Raw genomic sequence first — 20,949 nt, forward strand, 5'->3', positions numbered from 1 at the left:
AAATTATGTTGCTTACCTGCTCAGCACTATATTTTTGAAGATGACAATGTAATTTTATAAAAATATATAGTAATGCTCCACCATTTGAATCCACTACATCATTTAACTTTACCAAAATAAAAGGGGTTTGTTAGAAAAAAAAACAACAAAAATCATAAGAAGGAAACCAAGAGAAATATTTATTTTGTAGTCCTATCTGTTTCTTGGAATTAGAATTAGATTTACATCTATTCAAATCCTTAAAAATCATGGCCTCTGAACTCCATTTCACTTCAGATCTCTTTCATATCAGTTTCTGTACAGTCCACCAGAAACAAGAGTTTTATGTTTTTGGATTATGTAAATTCTTTTGTGCTCGAAGTGTCTCTGACAACAGAGATGTAAGCCTTGATATCATAATCTGTTATCACAGAAATTATTGCGATATTAAATTTCATTTAAAGGATTAAGGGAAGAAAAAAAAAAAGGATTTTTATAATTTCACTTAAATATAGCTTAAAAAGAATGGCACGTAGCGGTGGACACAGATTTATTGTAGGAATAGATGCCTGTAGACTATTTTTCTGTTAACTGTTGAGACAAAAACACCCTCCACCCTTCCATTGCCGATTGCCGTGAGCCGTTTCCACTCTTGTGTTACGCTGCCCTCTAGGGGATGCTCGCCGCACGGGTGTTGCCGTGCCGTGGAACAAAAGGCTGCCCCGTTTTCCTCCTTCGGTTCTGGTCATAAGGCTTTTCCTTTCCTTTCCTTTTTTTTTTTTTTTTTTTTTTTTTTCCTTCTTAAGGTCTTGTTCTCTATACTCCCTTGGCAAAGAACAGGGGAGCAGAGGGGCAGATGCTGGATGCACTCACCACGTTCAGCATCATAAAGCTTCTGTCTGACCTGTCCTAGATTACACTTGTGCTATTATGCACCTGGGGTCCCTATATCTCCAACGCCTTTAACATAAAATTATGTATTTGTGAAAGCCTTTCCTAAAATACGCCTCTTGAGTGTATATTCTGTATAGCCTGCCCTTTCTGTCAGCAGTCTGAGGACAAGAACTCAGCAGACAAAATGGTAACCAAGACTTTCCTCCACAGGTTAAAGTGTGTGTGGTCATGGTTGTGATCCCCCCCCCCCATAAAGAAGCTCTGAACCCTTTACATAGCTGGTGCTCACTGAAACGGTAGATGGAAGTTACTTATCCAGACCATGGGATAGATTGGTGGTCTCTAGTTTGGAAAAGACAAACTCATTTTCCAATATGCACCTGACAGAAACACAGTTTCTAGCAATAAGCTCCCTAACAGAAATGAGAAAAGAGAAAAAAAAGTGACAAGCTACCTGGGTCCTGTTATTTTCTAAACATTTTCAGACAACTACTCAAATAATGGACATCTATGGTTCTCATATCTATACAAGCTCAAGAAGTTCACAGGGAAACAGCAGATCACTTTTGGAAAGCAATCTGAAGCAGATTTCTGAGCGTGAAGGGGTTCTATCCCTCTTCAAACGGAATAAAACTCAAGCACTGCAATGAGTTTTATAAAGTAACTCAATAAAGTGACTCAAATCTAGCAAAGCTACAAGAGGGTTTTCTAGTGGCAGGTGGACTGACAACAACTAGTTAAAAGAAACTCCAGTACAAAGGAAAGCATTTACCACCATTGCTGAAGGTAAACAAAGTCCTAAGTATTTCCATAGCAGAATATGAACAGCCAAAGCGGAACTTCAAATTCCTGAAGAATAATTTTGAGAAACTGTATCGACACAACCAACATTTCAGAGTATAATTAATAGTTGGCAGGCAAGCTGTATTTCACTTGAAAGTGAAATAAAATTTCAGCAGATAAATTCCTGTAGCAGATCTTCTCTCACGTAATTTCTTGGAAAATATGTGATGGAGGAGGAGGACTTGGTTCAGCGAAGTGTACATAATGCTTCAGTATCTTTCCACAGCAGATACTACAAATAAGACAGCAGAAATTATTACCTAATCAGAGAACAATGATGTGATTTAATGTGTTGAAATAAAAGAGATCAGGTTGCTCTGGGTAGAAACAGTCTGTCTTGGCTATCAGAGGTTTTTGTAACGAGAAAGAGTAGACTATGAGGATCACAAGAATACTGAAGCAGAAAATAAAACACATTAATTATTGATTCTGTGTTAGGCTTACATGGCAAGGACTTGGTAGCAGAGGTTCTGCAGGGGTGGCCTCTATGAACAGAGTCCAGAAGCTGCCCCATATCAGATCACAGCCGTCTCCAAAGGGACCTGTTGCTGGCCAGAGTTGAGCCAATAAGTGATGTTATTTGTACCACTGTGAAAGCAGATTTAAGAAAGGGGAAAACAAACAAACAAACAAACAAACAAACAACTGCTGCACAACAGCAGGTGAGAGTGAGGAGTGAGAACCAGCCCTGCAGACCCCAAGGTCAGTGCAGCAGGAGGTGCTCCAGGTACCAGAGCAGAAGTTCCCCTGTGGCCTGTGGAGAGGCCCCTGGTGGAGCAGGCTGTCCCACTGCTGCCCATGAGGGAGGATATAGAAGAGGGTGGATGGCAGGAAGGTGATTTTAGCTTGCTTTTAGTTTCTCACTGCTGTAGTCTGCTAGTGATAGGCAATAAATTATATTCATCTCCCTTTGCTGAGACTGGTTCATGACAGTAACTAATGAGTGATTTCCCTGTCCTTATCTCAACCCTTGAGCCTTTTTTCATTGTATTTTCTCCCCCTGTTCTGTTAAGGAAGGAAAGTAAACGAGCAATTGTGGAGCTGAGCTGCCCATTGTTGTGAAACCACTATAGACACACATTTGGGGACTCCAGAAAAAAAATTAAACCTTCCTGAAGGAAAGGGAAATAGTACTACCATTCTGAGAGATTAGAAGGGAAGTCAGTTCATTAGATGAAGCTAGCCACAGTGTTGTCTGTAAGGTGATGTTGGGCCTGCAGGATTGTGGTAGTACTATGTAGAAGATGAACAAAGCACACTTTACTGGCTCAAAATTGCACACAAACGAAAGTGATCATTAAGGATTACTATTGTGGCTTTACTGGCCTAGCTGAACAGGCTTTAATTTTTCTCCCCATCCCTACCCTTCCTGTGCCCCCCTGGGAGCAGATGTACGGAGGGTATAGCACCTACCTCACCTATAGGCCCCAGGCTTGGGCTCTAGTACGAGAAAAAGCAGTGCTTGCTGCCTTCGTCTCCCCATATCTTTTCTCTTCCTTGTTGCACACTACAATTTCACTTCCATTACGCTACTTAATTCAAATACAGGTCTCATTATATATATATATATATATATACACACATATATATATATATATAACAATATATCATCCCATTCTATTGTAGGGAAGATTGTTCAGGCCTCACATACACATCAGAGGTTATCTGCACCCAAATTCTTGTGTTTGTGCAGGACTAAGAGATACTTAATTGTAATAGGCTAAGGAGAGCCTGGTGGCCACTGGCAAGTAGACTTCAGTGAAGGAGCAGATGCATCCTAGCTAACAGTCCATTCTGTCCCCCACCATCAAGTGTCTCAATTTAGCAAAATTTTACTCTAGATAAATTTCAAAACCTCTTTTAACTGATTGCTTAGGACAGGAAGGTTGGATTTTATTTCAGTTCAGCATTCAGTGTCCACTAATTCTATGTGCTTACCTTTCAAATTAATAGGTATAACCACTAGGTTAATTATTCCCATTCCGTTTTTTTATTGCTGGACAACAATCACAGTCTTAAACCATCAGATCACAAAAGTTCCTTCTCAGCTTTTTCTTTTCACGTTTTATTTTGAAAATACAGCTACCTTTAAAATCAATTATAGATGATAGATTCAGCGATATTCATAGATAACATCAGGCTCAGCATGAAAGACCAGGCTGAGCAGTAGCTCAGCATGAAGCACCTGCCTTCATATGTTACGATGAAGGTAAATGTGTGAGCAGCATGAAAACATTCCTCATAAATCCTTTTCCTTAATCTGTAAGATGAAGCCATGTGTTGTCTACTCCACATGAGATGAACTGCCGTAGCGCTTAATTTTAAAATTAATTAATTATTTTTGTTACTTATTAAATAACAGCTCTTCAATATTAAAACACATGGGACAAAGGAGGTGGTCATGTTTTTGTAGGCGAAAACATATCTTTCACGCTGCCTAATTATTGAAGCGTGCATTTTCTATTCCTTGATCACCCCATTACTGTATAAGCCGCTTTTGTTTTGGGGCTGTGCAGCATTATTGTAGGAAACCGCTTTTGTTTTGGGGCTGTGAAGCATTATTGCAGGAAACCACTTTTGTTTTTGGGACCTCACCAGCAGCGGGCGGGGCGGACACCACCCCCTCCAGCCTCTCCCCGCCCCGCCCCCGGAGGTGACGGCGCCGCCGCCATCCCAGGAGCCGGAAGCTTTGGGCGAGCCGTAAACAGCCCCCGCCGGATCGCGCGGCGGCGCCGCGTCCATCTTGTGCAGCCCCTCCCGGCGCGGCCATGGGCAGCGTGCTGGGGCTCTGCTCCGTCGCCAGCTGGGTAAGGCGGCCCCCGGGCTCTCCCCTCCCCTCCCCTCGCAGGGCGTCGCCCCGCCGGGCGCCTCCGGGGCTGCGTTACCGGGTGGGAGGCGTCCAACCACCCCCCCCCCCCGTCCCCGTCCCCACCGGCCGTACCGGCTGTCGGCGCGGCTCGGTTCGGTGCCGGGCTCGGGGGAGCGGCGCTGCCGGTTCGGGGCTGCTCCTGCCTTGCCTTGCGGCTTTGTCCGGGCAGCTCCGCCATCTGTGGCAGCTTTGTCTTGCCGGTGTCTTCCTAAAGCTAGGCCCGGTGTGAATAACTCACAGTCACGCGGGTGGTGAATCCTCAGATATTTGGGATAAAAATGTTAGTGGGACTGTGGAAACCTGCATTTCCATGCCGAAAATACCGCATTCGTCGTGCTTAGATAAAATGAAGTTATATCCATTTAAGCAGGTGCTCATATAGCCTTTTATAAGGCTATATAGCCTTTTAGTAGGCACTTATAGTCTTCTAAAGCTTCATATAGATTCAAGCTCCTATCTCAATAGTATAATACACCAATAGATAAAAATTCATTTTTTCCTAGTAGAATGATATTATTGAGGGTGATGGTAACATAACTCCTCAATCTGCTGTGCAAAATTAATAGAAGGACCATAGAGACGGTAAACTACTGAGTATGAAGTAAGCTTCCAGGCTGATAGGCGCGTAAATAAGCTACCAGAGTGCTGGTGATATCCTGCTAAAGAGATACTGTCAGTGTTTGTTTTGCTTTAATCAACGTTTTAAACACCACTTAATGGATTAAGCTACTTAGGGTTTAATTGCCAGCTGAATATAGATACCTTAACATCTTTAATTGTTATCAAATACTGGGTGACAGTATAGCTAGTTGTAATGAAAATACTCAAGTTAATGCATGCTGCATTTTCGGGTGCATGAACAGCCTTTCTGGTGACTGACTGGTGTTTGCAGCACGTGAAGAATCCCCGTGTACTTGCTCCTGCTTTTGAGTGTTGTTTTCTCTAGAGACAGCTGCTTTCAAGTGCTGCTAATGGTCTTTTAAGTAAAATGACTTCTGTAGTCATGTAATCTTGGCTAAATCTGATTTACTGTGGGTAACTCCCATCCCTTCCTTTAAAGTGTCTAGGCAAAACATTTTTTTTTCTGATGGCTTTGAAGTGTTGACTTTCGTTTCACAGTTAAAACCACAGCTAATCAGCACTTACAGCCTGTGCAGCATAGGAATCGAAAGTGGCTGTGGGCCCTAAGGATGTGTCTGTGTAAATAACTCATGGCTCTGAAAGAGGAACCAGCTGTGAGGGGGAGCCAGATGTGGGGTTTGTGCTGGGGCAGGCTGTGCCACGGCCGGGATAACTGCTCCTCGTCTCTCTAGGAAGGTGCTGCTGGCATTGCTTTGTGGGGCTGTGCTTTGTGTCACACAGAGCTGTGCTGAGTAACCTTGGCATCCAACCTCGTGCCTTTATTTCTTCTCGATTTTTTTTTTTTTGTGTGTGTTTGGTGGTACTTCTGGTTATGACTGCACTCTGCAGGACGATGCTGATCTGGCAGTCTTTAAGAGCAAAGAAGAGCCTGTGAGAGACAGGGGGTGGGGAGAAGCCTTAAAGAGCATTGTCATCTCTCCAAAAGGTTTCTGATTCCAGTGGCCTGGATCAATCAGTCAGTCCTGATGGTTTTACTGGGGCTTGCTTGTATTGCAGTGCTCTCTGAAACAGCTTGTCTGCTGTTTCTAGTGCTTTAATACTCGCTGTCAAAACAAACATCTTGATTGAATTGGTTGCTTTAAGCATATGGGTAGGGATGATGTAGCTAAGACCTAACTAGGCCCAGTAGGGGCTTAGTGTTTGTGCAGACATTGAATGCAGTGCATAATCATTTAGACTTTATCCCAGTAAGAAGATTACATTTGATATCAAAAGCTTATTTGGTGCGCATCAGTAGTAGTAACGCTTGACTTTCAGTAGACTTACGGGGTTTTCTTTCTCCTGTGTCCTGCAACATTATCTTGTGTGATCCTCCTGTAATTTCCTAGAAAAGGAAGTGACAAGTTTGACAAGCATGAATTAGCTTGTCTGTCCGGCTGGCTACTCCTGGAATAGGTGTGTTCTTATTGTGCATCCGTGAACACCACTGAACTGCTTCTTTTCTAAAAGACGTGCAGGAACATATGTTGGTCAGTAGGTTCAAGAGTTGCTGAATGGCAATGGATTTTTGTTGTTATGATTTGTCCATTATTGCCCTAGCTTCCTTATGAAAATGAGCTAAAAGCTAATTGCAGAGTAGCTCTTTGTCTGCATCTGTGACTAAGCTGAATTTCACTTGAGTTGATTTTAAGCTTTGATGTGTGTAATAGTAGCTTGCTGTTTGTGCTGTGGAGTTCTCTGTAGGACCAGAGCTCTGATTTTGGGAGGAAAGAAATTGACAGAGACTGTCCTTATCTCCTATGAACTGCATTCCATGGGCAGGTTCCTTTTCGTTCCCCCTTCTATTTGAAGGCTACTACTCATTAGCAATGGTTTTGATGATAGTATACTATCAAATAATATTATTATACTAATATTGTTTTATAGGAGTGGTGTATATTTATGTATCTTGCTGGAAGAAAGAGGGACGGTAAGGTGGCTTCCCGTAGGAGCCAGCTTGTATGAATAGTATCAGTAGGTATCTCTTACTCAGAGGTGTACATGGTCACAGCCTGTAAGAATGAGCTGTTTGGGGCCACGTGATTTAAAACCTGATATTGCTCAGACTTGTAAAATCAAGCGAGGCACGTTGCCTCAGTTAGGGCACGTGTTTCCCAAAGAGGTGGATGCAGTGATCTTTCTTTCAGCTCCTGTGAGCCTCTAGAAACATCCAGGTTAGGTGCAGTCCTGTGCCTTCCTTTGGATACACTCAGAAGGAAGCTGCCTCGATTACATGGGCATTTAACAAGCAATTAAACATTGGGATAATCCAGAGGAGTTATTTTTATGCCCAAGAGTTCTTGCGCCAACTTCTCTGCAGCAGATAAACCCAGGCTCTGAACCTAGGCTTGTATCCTGCTCTGCTGAATTCAACCTTTTTTCAGCAATATCTTTAAAAATATGAATACCAACAGAATTAGTTGGATAAATTGATGTTTTGAGCAGAAAATAGGAATATCCTTCAGTAGAGAGGTTATTTATTCAGAAGGAGGAAATACCATAAATACATTAGCACTCTAAAAAGTCCTGATGCAGGACTGGGTCATATTTGCCACACATTTCCTGCTTACTAAGCACAGACACCCCTAATGTAGCTGCTGGTAATCAGCATCTTCCTACACTTTGTGTTGCAATGTTACTGAATAGAGGAGGAGGAGGAGGTCAAAAAGAGTGCACTGGAATAGTTACACTGAAAATCTACTTAAATTCACTTATTTTTTTTAGCAAAGTAATTTTAATTGTGATGTTTGTTAATTTAAAAATGATTGTGTACCATAGTGGAGTGAAAATTCCTGGCTCTTGTGTCCTTAAGAAAGACCACGGGGAGGAATATAAGGCCATCATTTAAAAGCCCCGGGCTGTGGGTGCAGCATGCGGGTCTGGTTGAACCTGTCAGAAGAGAAGATGGGTCCCTTTTCCCCAGGGCCTCTCAGGAGCCTGCCGGCAGCATCCTGGCAGCCTTCCTGCTGGCCCTAGGGCCTTGCTGGTGGTGCCAGGCTGCCAGTGTGCTGTTTGCCGAGTGACTCAACTTGTAGGAACTCTCTGGCACATGCCTGCACCCTGGATGGTTGACACGCACTAGTCATGAGGCCCTGTTGCTATTCCTGTTCTCCCGTGTTTGGGAGAACCAGACAGAGGTGTACCTGAGCTTGTGCTGGGAGAGCAGCGAGGTTTGCGGCAGTGTGGGAGCTGTGTGGGTTGCAGGTTCTCTTGTAGTTCATTCACATGGAGCAGCGGTCCCTTAATAGACTTGGTGACAACTGTAGCAGGAGATGCATTTGATTCTCACATTGGTAGATTTTACCAAAACTGAATAATATGTGGTCTCCAAAACCTTAGCTATTAACCAGTCAATGGAATTTCCCGTTTTTTTTACATAAAATTTCTTTATAAACAAGAAAAAAATGCATTTTGATTGAATCTTCCCTCTCCTGGCTTATGTGTAGTTGTGGGTACTTGCATTTCTTTTGCTCCCTCAGTTGTCATGCAGCAAGTGACAGAGAATTGGGAGGGGGTGAGGTACAGGTGCTTTCAGTGAATCTGCACCCTTCTTCCCACAGCCTTCTGATAAAGAAAAGATTTCACTGAATGCAAGTAATTTTTGTCCTCAGTTGACCCTCCTAGCACCTACAACTGTAGAACATTCCTATCCCAATCTTGGTGTTGATATTTGGTTGAGCTGATAATGCATGCTTTGCTTTATTTGTGCTCTTTGTAACTGTACATTGCCAGCTAACAGAGATTTACATGATACCTAAGTCTGAGTGGCTGTTAAAGCCAAGGCTGCAATTTATTGTGTTTTTAGGCTGTTTTACCTGCTGTCTGTGATGCATGACTCTGCCCCAGCAGGGACTGAAGCCCAGCTCCAGTAGGTGCTGAAGGCACACCTAGTCTTGCACTCAGACTCTTTTTTCTGAGGGATATGTTTCATCTCTGCAGCTGTGGATGGGAGGATGTAGTTGATAAACAAAAGTAATCCTTGAATCCTAATTAGATGAAATAAAATATAAAAACCAGAACAAACAAGCCAGAAGGCGGTCTTCCATTCCTTTGAATGGAGAAGTGATTACTTTTGATGTGGCAGTAACTGTACTGTACAGTGGTACACTAGGAACCGTTGCCAAGGCTGCTAGGAGGCTCTGTAACGTGTTGCAGCCACTCAGTCTACGCTGGAGATGAGATGCATAGCATGAGTCATTTTCCATCTAACTTCTGGGGATCCATACAGCCTGACTGTGACCAAGGAATGCAAAGCTTTCTAAAAAACATGTTTTTACCTTCTGTGTCCCTGTCAGATACCATGTTTGTGTGGAAGTGCCCCGTGTCTACTGTGCCGATGCTGCCCCAGTGGAAACAACTCCACCATCACAAGGCTGATTTATGCGTTCTTCTTGCTCCTCGGCGTGAGCGTTGCCTGCGTGATGTTAATACCAGGAATGGAAGAGCAGCTGAAAAAGGTCGGGTTACTTCTTTGCTAATGTGTTTGGTAAAACAAATGTCACAGATAATTGTAAATGATATCCCGAAAGAATGGGTTTAATTTGGGAATGCAACATTTTGCTGCCACCTGTGCTTCACAATCATTATTACTTTGATTATAGATCAAGTAAATTATGAACTATTGGGAGCATCACTGCATAGATGAAAAGCACTATTTAGAAATAAAATTGTATCTTTTCTTTAATAACTTGAATAAGAAAGAAAAGTCTTTCCTCAAACAGGAAATTGTAATTAATATTTGTAGAGGTTTACATTGTTTATTATTGAGATGCTTGTGTTTTTGGCACTTAACTGATTTTGTTTGATGTTAATAAGAATATAAAAGAGTAAAAGAACCACAGACTAACATTGTCTTCTAGTTTTCGTTGTGCTGTAATAGTAAAAATTTTAAGTCTGTAAACGTGTAGCAAAAATATTTTTCACTAAGGACAGTAGGATATTTTTCACACAGGGAAGTTGGAAGTGCTTAGACGGTTTTTACAGTTTTAGTTATACAAAGTTATATCTACTTTTGGTAGATAGCAACTTCTGTTAGGCAAGCTTTTGTTCTTCCTTTTAGTTCTTAATTCAGTGCATTTAATATTCTGGTTTAGACTTCAACTATACAACCCTGCAATATCACTTTCTGCAAAGTTTGTAGTTGTGTAAAGTTACAATATTAATGAAATGTATATTAACAAAATGATAATATATTTTTACTCACAGGATACCTTTTACAGATCACTGATGTATCTTGTGTTTATCACAGATTCCTGGATTTTGTGATGGAGGAATTGGAACAGCCATTCCTGGTGTGCATGGCCATGTGAATTGCGATGTGTTAGTTGGTTACAAAGCAGTGTACCGTGTGTGCTTTGGTATGGCCATGTTCTTTCTTCTCTTCTCCTTACTGATGATCAAAGTGAAGAGCAGCAATGACCCAAGAGCAGCTGTGCACAATGGGTAAGATACAGAAATGAGAAGTGAGGTGGGTGGTTGTGTGTGTGATGCAGCTATTGTGAAAACTAAGCCTGCATTAAAGCATACTGGTCAAGTGTGCTGTTCCACAAACAAAGAATTCTGGAAAGTGAGAGGAGTATTGTTGCAGTAGAGGGCAATCAAAGTTAGAGTTTCTAGAACAGGTTAATTTTTTGTAAAAGAAAAAGATACACATGGTGTTAAGGCTCTGAAAACCAACTATGATGGTGGGTAATCTGTCCAGATGTTTTCCAAAATTAGTTTCTGCTTTTCTTTTGTCAAAGAAAACAAAATTTAAAAATGAAAAATGGTAACGGGTTTGATTCTACTGAGTTTTTTTTGATAAGTAGTAAGTTTAAAAATCCTCATTTGTCCTCTAGGAGTTGCATTCTGTCGAACTTTGATGCTTATTGAGCTTCTCTGTATATGTAGATATGTAACATCTCGTATATTAGTGGAATTTCAGCTTGCAGGTTGACTCAAGTGATACTCTTCTTCCAAGGTCAACTACTGTAGTGTAACTTCTTAAATCTGTAGAGGGAAAGAAAATAATTAGGACTGAACATACTATTGCTTTAGTTCTTTTCTTTGTTTAGATCTGAAGAAAAAAATCTGGATATGGTATTGTTAACATGCATTAGCAATAGGGACTCAGTTCAGCTTCTTTTTTTCTCCCCTTACTTTGTTCATGAGAGTATCCCCTAAATATTTCCAGTACTACCATAGGTAACTGTCTGAAAACATACTTGTTAAAAGCAAAAAGGAAATGGATCAAGTATGTTCTGTTACAAACACTTTAAGTTTTGAGTGTTGAGTGTGTGAGGTGTTTTTTTAACAATAAAAGCATTTTACGTGGTATGAAATCTTCTTACCAAAGACCACTTCTCAAGTGTTTTGGATCTTCTTGTAACACTTATCTGGAGCTTCAGTGCAAATTTCAGTACTTGGTATACAACCTACAGCAATTTACTCTTAGCCAATCTAGTGTCAAGAGTAGGATAAAAGAAACAATGATACTTTTTGACAGTTACCAGTAAAATATTTAATGATGTTAACTTCTAACGCCTCTGTAACAGGTAGTTGCTTCAATGATATGCTTTACAGGTAGCCTTATGAAACTGTGGGTTTTGATTTTGAAATCGTATGCATCTTCGGTAATAGTTTGTAACGTAATCTTTGTGTCAGTCATTTGAAATATTCAGAGTATTAAGGTTTCCCATGCATTACATACTTCTTCACACTTGTAAGTCAAATGCAGTTAATTTGATCCAGTGCCAGTGTTCACTTCCTTTGTTTTTGTAACAGCAGTCAGGATGGCTTTTTACCTCAGGGTAGCAAAAATAATAGGGGGAAAAAAAAACAGTCAAAATAATTATAATGTATTCAGAGGATTATTGCTGACTTGTACAGAATGCATGGCAGCTGTAGGTGTTATTTCAGAGAAGTTGTCTTTTCAGCTGTCATGCAAGCTGTATGTGGATAAAGCATTAAAATCCTTTTAAAAGATCTGGAATTAGAGAATAATTACACAAAATTGAAACCGTTCTTATTTCTATACCTGATAATGACATTTGCTTAAAAAACCGCATGTGGTTTCAATAACTAGTTTTTGTGGGTAGTGGTTTGGGGTTAGGGTTTTGGTGGTGTTTTTTTTTGGTGGGTTTTGGGGGTAATTTTTTAAATGTATTATACAATATTTTTCCAATGTTAATTCAGCTTTAATATTGGGTTTGATCACTTTATATCACAGTGAATTCATTTTTCCCATATTCTGCACTTCTTTCATCTTACATAGTTCTTTTCCACACAATTGAAGTTCTCTCAAGAGAACTTATCTGAAGATGTTTAATCTCATCTTTGGGCTGTTATGATCAGGTGGTGGTGACTGAAGTATGGAAAAAGATGGGAAGGGTTAGAAAACTTGAAGACCATGCAGCTGTTTGACATTGTGAGGGTGTGGTACATGTCTTTGTGCTATATTGAGTTTTGAAGTACATGTAGTTGGTATTGTGCCTATATTTGGAGCTGTGTCATTCTGATCAGGAAGTCTTTGCCATTTTATAGTTATGTTGGGGGTAATTTTTCAATTTGGAGTTCCCTATGCAGGGTATTTGAACGGTCTTCATTTGGTATGTGTATGGCGAATCATTGGAAAATACTAAAAGACTTCCCTGTCTCCTATGAAAGAGACAACTGAACTGTTGTTTATCCAGGAGCACATGTGTTTTACTGGAAAAAGTGCAATGCTGCTGGTTTTGAACAAGGGCTTTCAATTTACTTGTTTGCTTTCTGTCAAGGATAAAGCCTTTGTTTTTGTTGCTGTGATAAATCCTCATCAGGTGTCAGCCTAAAGTCTAAAGTTACGTGGGAAGAATCTAGGTTTTTATATATCTGTGTAAGAATCGATTTGAGGCTGGTAGGGAATTCCAGCATAAACTTTTTCTCATTGTAGGCACCAACCAAATCCATTTCCCTTTTTAGTTTTAGTATTAAGAACAAGTAAAGGCTTTTCTATTGTTTTCTTTTGTGCCCATGACTTAGGTATACATGGAGTTCAATAACCTCATTACTCTATTTAAAAAACTTTGGGGATAAAAAAAAAGCTCACAACTATGTACCATCCTGGCTTTGTACATCAAGGAGATATTTATGGGAAATAAGTATTGAACACTGAGTCTAGCATGGTTTAAGCATCATTTTCTGGAGGGGGAAAAAGATTTTTATCTTGAAAAATCTGAGTTAAGGAATGAATTAAAAAACCAAGCCTGCTATGAATACATTTTGTGTTGTCTGAGTCTTTGTGAAGCAAATCATATTTCAGTAGTTGCCTGACTTCCTTTTTTTTTTTTTTTTTTTTCCTTTTAGATTCTGGTTCTTTAAATTCGCAACAGCACTTGCAATTAGTGTTGGAGCCTTCTTCATTCCAGAGGGACCTTTTACTACTGGTAAGAGAATATTGCCTTCTACTGGATCACGGTGGATCATGCTTGTTTTAAAAGTAAATTAAGTGCGTGCTGTTAGCTTTTTTTTTTCCAGTAGCTGCATAACTATAGACCTTTTCTGTGTTTGCCACAGGGCAGTGAATTATAAATGGCTCTAAACTGTTTTTATTTCTCTTTATAGTGTGGTTTTATGTAGGTATGGCTGGAGCATTCTGCTTTATTCTTATTCAGCTGGTATTGCTTATTGACTTTGCCCACTCCTGGAATGAATCTTGGGTTGAAAAAATGGAGGAAGGAAACTCAAGATGCTGGTATGCAGGTATTGTATTACAACTGAAAAATAAATTAACTTCACTGTAAACTGTTGAATACATCATTCACCACAACAGTGTATTTTACAAGAGTGTAGAAGATCTACTTTGAGCATAAATACCATTTTTTCAGAAGGTACAGTTCAGCTCAGTTGTCAAGCTGTCCTTTTGGTACCAAGTTAAAATTGGAGATAGAGGGTGGAGGGTAGGGAGTGGGAGAAGAGCATCTATGGCTGACTAATAAGATCTAATCTCTAGACACGTGGCATCAATTTATGATAGCAGAGAAGTGGCTATTGCTGTGTGTGTGTTTCTTACACCCAGCCATAGGCTTTGTTACCCCTTAGCACCGATTAAAAATAAACTAGCCTACTACTGTTCATATTAGGCGTAAGCTCAGTATGTTTGTCTGTCATTCCTCTAAGATACTGTGGTGGTTTCAACTTGATGGCCAGCTAAACTCCACCACAACCACTTTTTCATTCTGTTTCCTCAAAGGAACGGGGAGATCATTTGCCAATTACTGTCATGGACAAAACAGACTCAGCTTGGGGAGATGAATAGAATTTATTGCCTATCATTGACAGACAAGAGCAGTGAGAACTAAAAAGCACCTTTGCCTCTTCTGTGTCCTCCTCCCAAGCAGCGCAGGAGAATGGGGGCTGCAGTCAGTCCCTAACATTTTGTCTCTGCCACTCCTTCATGGTCACTCTCTGCCCCTGCTCCCCATGGGGTCCCTCCCACAGGATGCCGTCCTTCCCCAACTGGGCCTGCTGGGGCTTTCCACAGGCAGCAGCTCTTCAAGAACTACTCCAACATGGCTCTGTACCACGGAGTCCATCTCCCATGAGCAAACTGCTCCAGCATGGGTGCCCCACGGATGGGCGGCAGCTCCCCCCAGCCCCTCTGCTCCTGCGTGGGCTCCTCTCCATGGGCTGCAGCTCTGTCCCGGGGCCTGCTCCTGCGGGGGCTCTCCATGGGCCGCAGCATCCTCCAGGCCACATCCATCTGCTCCACATAGGCTCCTTCATGGGCTGCAGGGGGACAGCCTGCTCCACCAGGGGTCTCTCCTGCAGTTGTGCAGCAGTTTTGTTTTTTTTTCTCCCCCTTTCTTCAATCTCCTCTCCCAGAGGCCCACCCAGTGTTGCTCCATGGCTCAGCTGTGGCCAGCAGCAGGTCTCTTTTGAAGCTGTCTCTGCTCTGACATGGGGCAATTTCTGGACTCTGCTCACAGAGGCCACCCCTGCAGCCCCCCCAATACCAAAATCTTACTATGTAAACCCAATGTGGGCATACACTGAGTGAACAATTGAGATAGTGAAGGAAAGTACGGGTCATTTCACTGGAGAAGTATTTTAAATTTTTAATAAAGCAGTCTCAGGTGTGATGATTTAGTCCTTTCTAAAGAAAACTTAACCTGTCCTTGTGCAGAGGCTGCTTTGGTTCATTCTTTCTTATTCTTAATAAGATGGAATTTGGTAATAGGTTTTGTATTTCTTTCTATTTCTTCTATTGGAGTAGTAGTTCTTCATTTTTTTTTTAAGCCTTTTCCAAAGTATATGTAGTAGAACTAAATTCCTTCATTCTTTGTGGTCTTGTTTGCTCTTAGAGCACTGGGAAATGAAATATGGCTTTGGGCCTCGCTTTTTTTTTTTTAACAACTATTTCATATCAGGAATTTTATATATCATTTACATTTCAGAGCCCAGAGCTGCTCTCGAATTCTTTGTATAAAATACCCAAAACATGATCATCATTCAATATTATTTCAGTTTTACTAGTTTATTTTTAATCATTTTAACTCTTTTTGTTTCTCTTCACAGCTCTGCTGTCAGCTACAGCTGTCAATTATCTGCTGTCACTAGTAGCTATTGTCTTGTTTTACGTTTACTACACTCATCCTGAAGGCTGTTCTGAAAACAAGACATTCATCAGTGTCAATATGTTGCTGTGTATCGGTGCTTCTGTAATGTCAATTCTGCCAAAGATTCAGGTATGGCTTTAATTCTGTTATCTTTTATTTTTCTGTATTATTTTTGCAGTATTAGAAGCCTATTGTGCAATCATGTGTGAGACCTTTTAATTGCTTAACTTTGCTGTTTTGTGACTACTTCATACAGGAATCTCAGCCAAGGTCTGGTTTGCTGCAGTCTTCTGTGATCACAATTTATACCATGTATTTGACTTGGTCAGCCATGACCAATGAACCAGGTAAGTGTAGCAGCAGTACGTGGCTTTTGGGGTGCCAGGTTAGCAGTAAACTCTATTTTCACCTATTTGTGAAGCAGTATTGGAATGAGGTGTTATAATGTATGCAAGTTAGAGGCAGGCATAGTTTGCGGTTTCTCCCACAGCCCCAACTTTCTGTAATAAAACTGAAAAAACAGTTCTTCCAAAGATCATGTTTTTCACTTGCTTTTAAGTTTATTGTATAGAAGAATTTCTGCATGCTGTTGTCAAGGTTGCAGTAGACTAAATTGGGTACAAGGCTCATCTCAGTACCAAGTTTGAAACTTCTTGCCTGGTGACTGAGATGCTACTGATTGTATTTTTCCTAATGGAAGATTTCTTATCTTGTCTGAAAACAACTGAACATCTCTGTAAAAATAAATAAATCAGTAATTCTGTTGATGAACATAAACCCCCAAATACTGATTTTGGGGCTTTTAATTGCCTCTGGCATTGAAATGGCCCTTTAATCTTAATTGTGGACAATATCTTATGCTTCTGTGTAACAGCGTTCGCCTGAGTCAGTGTAACTACTGAAGTATTACAGGGAAATAAGATTATCTGACACTTTCTGCTGTTTCTTCCGTATTATCTGTGGATGCTGAGAGCTGTAGCATTCTTTTCTAACTCTTGAGATGATTCTGATACCCAATCTATAGACTATGTAGTTGTCAAACTTGGTTTCTAGCAGTGGAATTTCTTGCATTTAATATGCAGAGCACCTTTACTTTGTTGAATCTAATTGATATGCAACAGTGAAGCACTTGATACGTAGAGCAGATAAAGGATTTAAAACTTGAACACGAGTTTTATGTAGCATACTGTCATTTGTCTGCTTTAGAGATTCTATAGGCTACAATTAGATATGGAGCTTTTATCATCCAGGACTTTGGTCACAAAATTTCTTTGTATTACTCTGCATTCGCTGTAGAAATAAAACAAGAACAGAACAAATATTTAAACGTGTATGCAAGTTCTGAAGTAATTTCCTTCACAGATAGGCGCTGTAACCCAAGTTTGCTGAGCATCATTGGTTACAATACCACCACCATTCCAACCCAAGGTCAAGTAGTGCAGTGGTGGGATGCACAAGGAATTGTAGGACTGATTTTGTTTTTGCTGTGTGTCCTCTATTCAAGGTAAGTTTGCTTTTTTTTTTTTTTTTAAAAAAAAAAGCTATTAGCTTGTATTACTACTTTAGCTTGTATAATTTCTGTTTGTTAGATACTAAATTGTATTCACTTGGGTAACGGTATTGCATCCTTTCCTGTCAAATACAGCATCCGAACATCCAATAACAGCCAAGTTAACAAGCTGATGCTGACCAGCGATGAATCAACTCTGATCGAGGATGGAATGCCCAGGAATGATGGCTCCCTTGATGATGGAGAGGATGTGCACCGAGCCATAGATAATGAAAGGGATGGAGTTACTTACAGTTACTCCTTCTTTCATTTCATGCTTTTCCTCGCTTCACTGTATATCATGATGACACTTACCAACTGGTACAGGTATCTACGCTTGATAATACAGTATGCTAATACTCTGCATACAGGAAGCTACATTTAGATGGTCAATGACTCACAACTGGTGTGCTGTGAGGAATGTGGGCCCTGACTGGGACTTCTTGAGGGAAGTTTGCTGTTTGATTCATATTTAATGAATTGTATTTAAAAATTGCAGTAGTCACAAGCACCAATTGTCTTTTCTAAAGTAATTCTCATGATTCACTGGACTGCTGAAATATGTCCTGTTGAAGTGAAGACGATTAAGTCTTATAACAGCTAAAAATAACAAGGACAGACCAGGTGTTTACTGGCAGAACTAGAAAAAAGTGGTAGGACATGGTAATTGCCAGCAGGTTGAGGGAGGTGTTCCTTCCCACCTAGTCAGCACTGGTGAAACCATGCTTAGAATGTTGGATCCATCTCTGGTCTCCCCAGTACAAGAGAGACCTGGATGTAATGGATAGAGTCCTACAAAGATGATGAAGGTACTGGAGCGTCTCCTGTGAGGAGAGGCTGAGAGAGTTGGGACTGTTCATCTTGGAGAAGAACAGACTCAGGTGAAACTTCATCTATGTGTATAAATACTTCAAGGGAGGGTGCAAAGAGACTCTTCCACTGGTGTCTAGTGACAGGACAAAAGGCAGTGGACACAATCTAGAACACAAGAGCCTGTCTGAACATCAGTAAACGCTTTTTTCACTGTGAGGGTTATCAAGGACACTAGCACAGATTGCCCAAGAAAGGTTGTGAAGTGTCCCTCCTTGGTGATATGCAAAAGCCGCCTTGATATGGTACTGAGCAACCTGCTCTAGATGTCTCTGCTTGAGGAGGGAGGTTGGAGCATATGATCTCCAGAGGTCCCTTCTAACATCATCTATTCTAAGATGGGATCTGTAGTGGAAGCAAACTAAGTTGCCTGCTTGCTGAAAGATACACCCAATAAAAGCACTCCTAGATGTGAATTCAGTGAGTTATTTGGGTAGTCTTTCCGCTATGTACACTTGCTAATACACAAACAGATGTGTAACAGCTTGAGCAGATGTTACTCAGAATTCAAAACAAAAATTAAAGGTCTCTAATAATTTGTTAATGAACTCTTTGTACCAAAGTAACAGAACTATAAAGATTTTCTTTTAGAGTAACTCTTAATATAGTTATGTTCTGGATTTGATTTGTGGCCCTTCTTGGGCCAATATTATAAGAATATTATTAAGTCTCAGGGGTTGTCTTTGCACAAGGTAAATTGCATTACTGGTATATGTAAATACTGTCCAATTCCTCTTGCCACAGATTTGCATAATAATTATTTCTGCTTCTTGTCAGATTCTCTTAGTAAGTACATTCTTAGCATCTGTTGCTTTCCAGTCTCCTATGACATCAACTTACAAATGGCATTTTCATACAGATTGGTGTGAACTGACTGGAAGAAGGGTAGAAGAGGTGTTCTTTGAAAATGTTGAAGAGTAGCTTACTATACTACTATGACATATTAAAACAGAAAAGCAAACTTCTATTTTATTTCTTTCACAGTCCGGATTCTTCTTATGAGACAATGACCAGCAAATGGCCGTCCGTCTGGGTGAAGATATCTTCCAGCTGGATTGGCATCGTGTTGTACGTGTGGACTCTGGTTGCTCCGCTGGTTCTCACAAACCGTGACTTTGACTAAGCAAGCATTGCATTAGCTTCATCATGTCTTCGAAACAAACAGTATTCCAGGTTATAGTGTAGCTGTAAATATGTGTGCACATGTACTATCCATGTAGTATATCCCGCTTTATTCTGCATGATCACTTCGAATCGTGTATTTTTGTCATTTCACCAAATGACTTTTTCTAACTGAGCTTAGTGACAATTGCTACGATGATGGTTTTCTTAGGATTGCTCTAGTTCTAGTGTGTTGGAAGCATTAGATAGATCAAAGCCTTGGGGAAGTAGGTCTTTTTCCCCACTCCTCAATTGCGTTAAATAGTTTTAGAGAAAAAATGTGCAAGTGTTAATTAGATTAACAAAACTATTAGATCAGGCTTTGCAAGAAAAGGGGGGGGGGGGGGCTGCCTTTGATAATCCATGTTGCCTTGAATTCCAAATAAGTCTTGAGTAAGAATTGTTAAGACTCAAAATTGCAAGTTAGAGCTTATGGGACACGTTGCATCATGTTGGCAATAAAAGACTGACCTTTTCTTGTAAAGGCAGCAGTACCTTTAGCACAAATATTAATTGGGGAAACTTGCACCTAAAGGTTGTGGAGAGGCTAATATCTTCCTGGGAATGATTGGATCCATTGCAGACATAAGGATGGACAGACTGGGGGAAGGAAACATCCTGGTAGCAGATGCTCAGATGCATGTTTTTAAGGCACCTGTTTACAATATGCATCTACACATTTTTAAGAAGTAGTTTAAACTGAATAGCTGTGCTGTAATTTATTGCTGTTGTGTGTGCCATCTTCTTTCTTGGCTAAGTTACAATCAGAGGGTTTGCAGGGAGTCGAATGATGAAAACTGTAGGCCCTTCAGAGGAATTTCTGTGGTATAGTGATTAAAATAGAAGCAGAGGAAATGGAGCACTGCAATGGCAGTAACTAGCAGAGGCTTGCATTAAATGAGACTTCGACAGAAGTGTTTCTTAATACATTTGGGGCTCTAAATTTTGATCTCTTCTAATGTATTGTGTTTTTTTGTTTTGCTGTCCATTGCTGGAGATGGACATCCTACAAAGTAGTTCTAGACAAAAGGTAAAACATTAGATGTTCGATTAAAGTAATATTATTGTGCAGTTATGAAATCTTAAATGCTTTTGTGCTTGCTGCTTTGTAATTGAAGTACATAAGCTGCATTATTTATATATTTCTGTTACTAGCTACAAGCTGAGATTTGAGCAGTCTGATTGGGGGTTACCCTAAAGCCTTTAGCAGATGTCACAATTGCCTGTTACTGTGGTGTTCATACAGTTACTTCCTGTTGCTAATTCTTCTCTAAGCTTTTATTTTAAATTTACTCCCAGACACTGACACTTATTGCAGAAATGACATGTCAGTCAAGTTTGAGATGGTAATGAAAGGATTAGTAAGGCTTGTAGTAATTTGGAATATGTGGTTACCTTATTAATAAATAAATTTGGATGAAACTGTGTAATGACTTCTCATGTCTCATTGCTGAACATGTGGTTTTACATTATATTCTAATTTTATGTTCTGTGCACACTTTATTTACTTCTCTGACAAGAGTACACCTCTGACAGTTCCTGGCCCTTTAAATCATGTGTAGGTCTGTGTCAACTTTTCCCAGTTCTCT

General features: G+C 40.4%; 1 protein-coding gene across 1 annotated transcript; it reads left to right on the top strand.

Moving 5' to 3' along the window:
• The first annotated feature begins 4,362 nt into the window (after positions 1-4,362).
• Positions 4,363-20,790, top strand: SERINC1 (serine incorporator 1). Its single transcript, XM_068677579.1, has 10 exons — positions 4,363-4,523; positions 9,502-9,663; positions 10,455-10,648; positions 13,529-13,608; positions 13,787-13,924; positions 15,740-15,909; positions 16,037-16,127; positions 17,143-17,284; positions 17,426-17,656; positions 19,184-20,790. Exons 1-10 carry the CDS (start codon positions 4,485-4,487, stop codon positions 19,320-19,322), a joined length of 1,386 nt encoding a protein of 461 aa, XP_068533680.1. The 5' UTR covers positions 4,363-4,484; the 3' UTR covers positions 19,323-20,790.
• Positions 20,791-20,949: the final 159 nt, after the last annotated feature.

This window comes from Anas acuta, chromosome 3 (genome assembly GCF_963932015.1).
Source record: "Anas acuta chromosome 3, bAnaAcu1.1, whole genome shotgun sequence".
NCBI classification, from domain to species: Eukaryota; Metazoa; Chordata; class Aves; order Anseriformes; family Anatidae; genus Anas; species Anas acuta.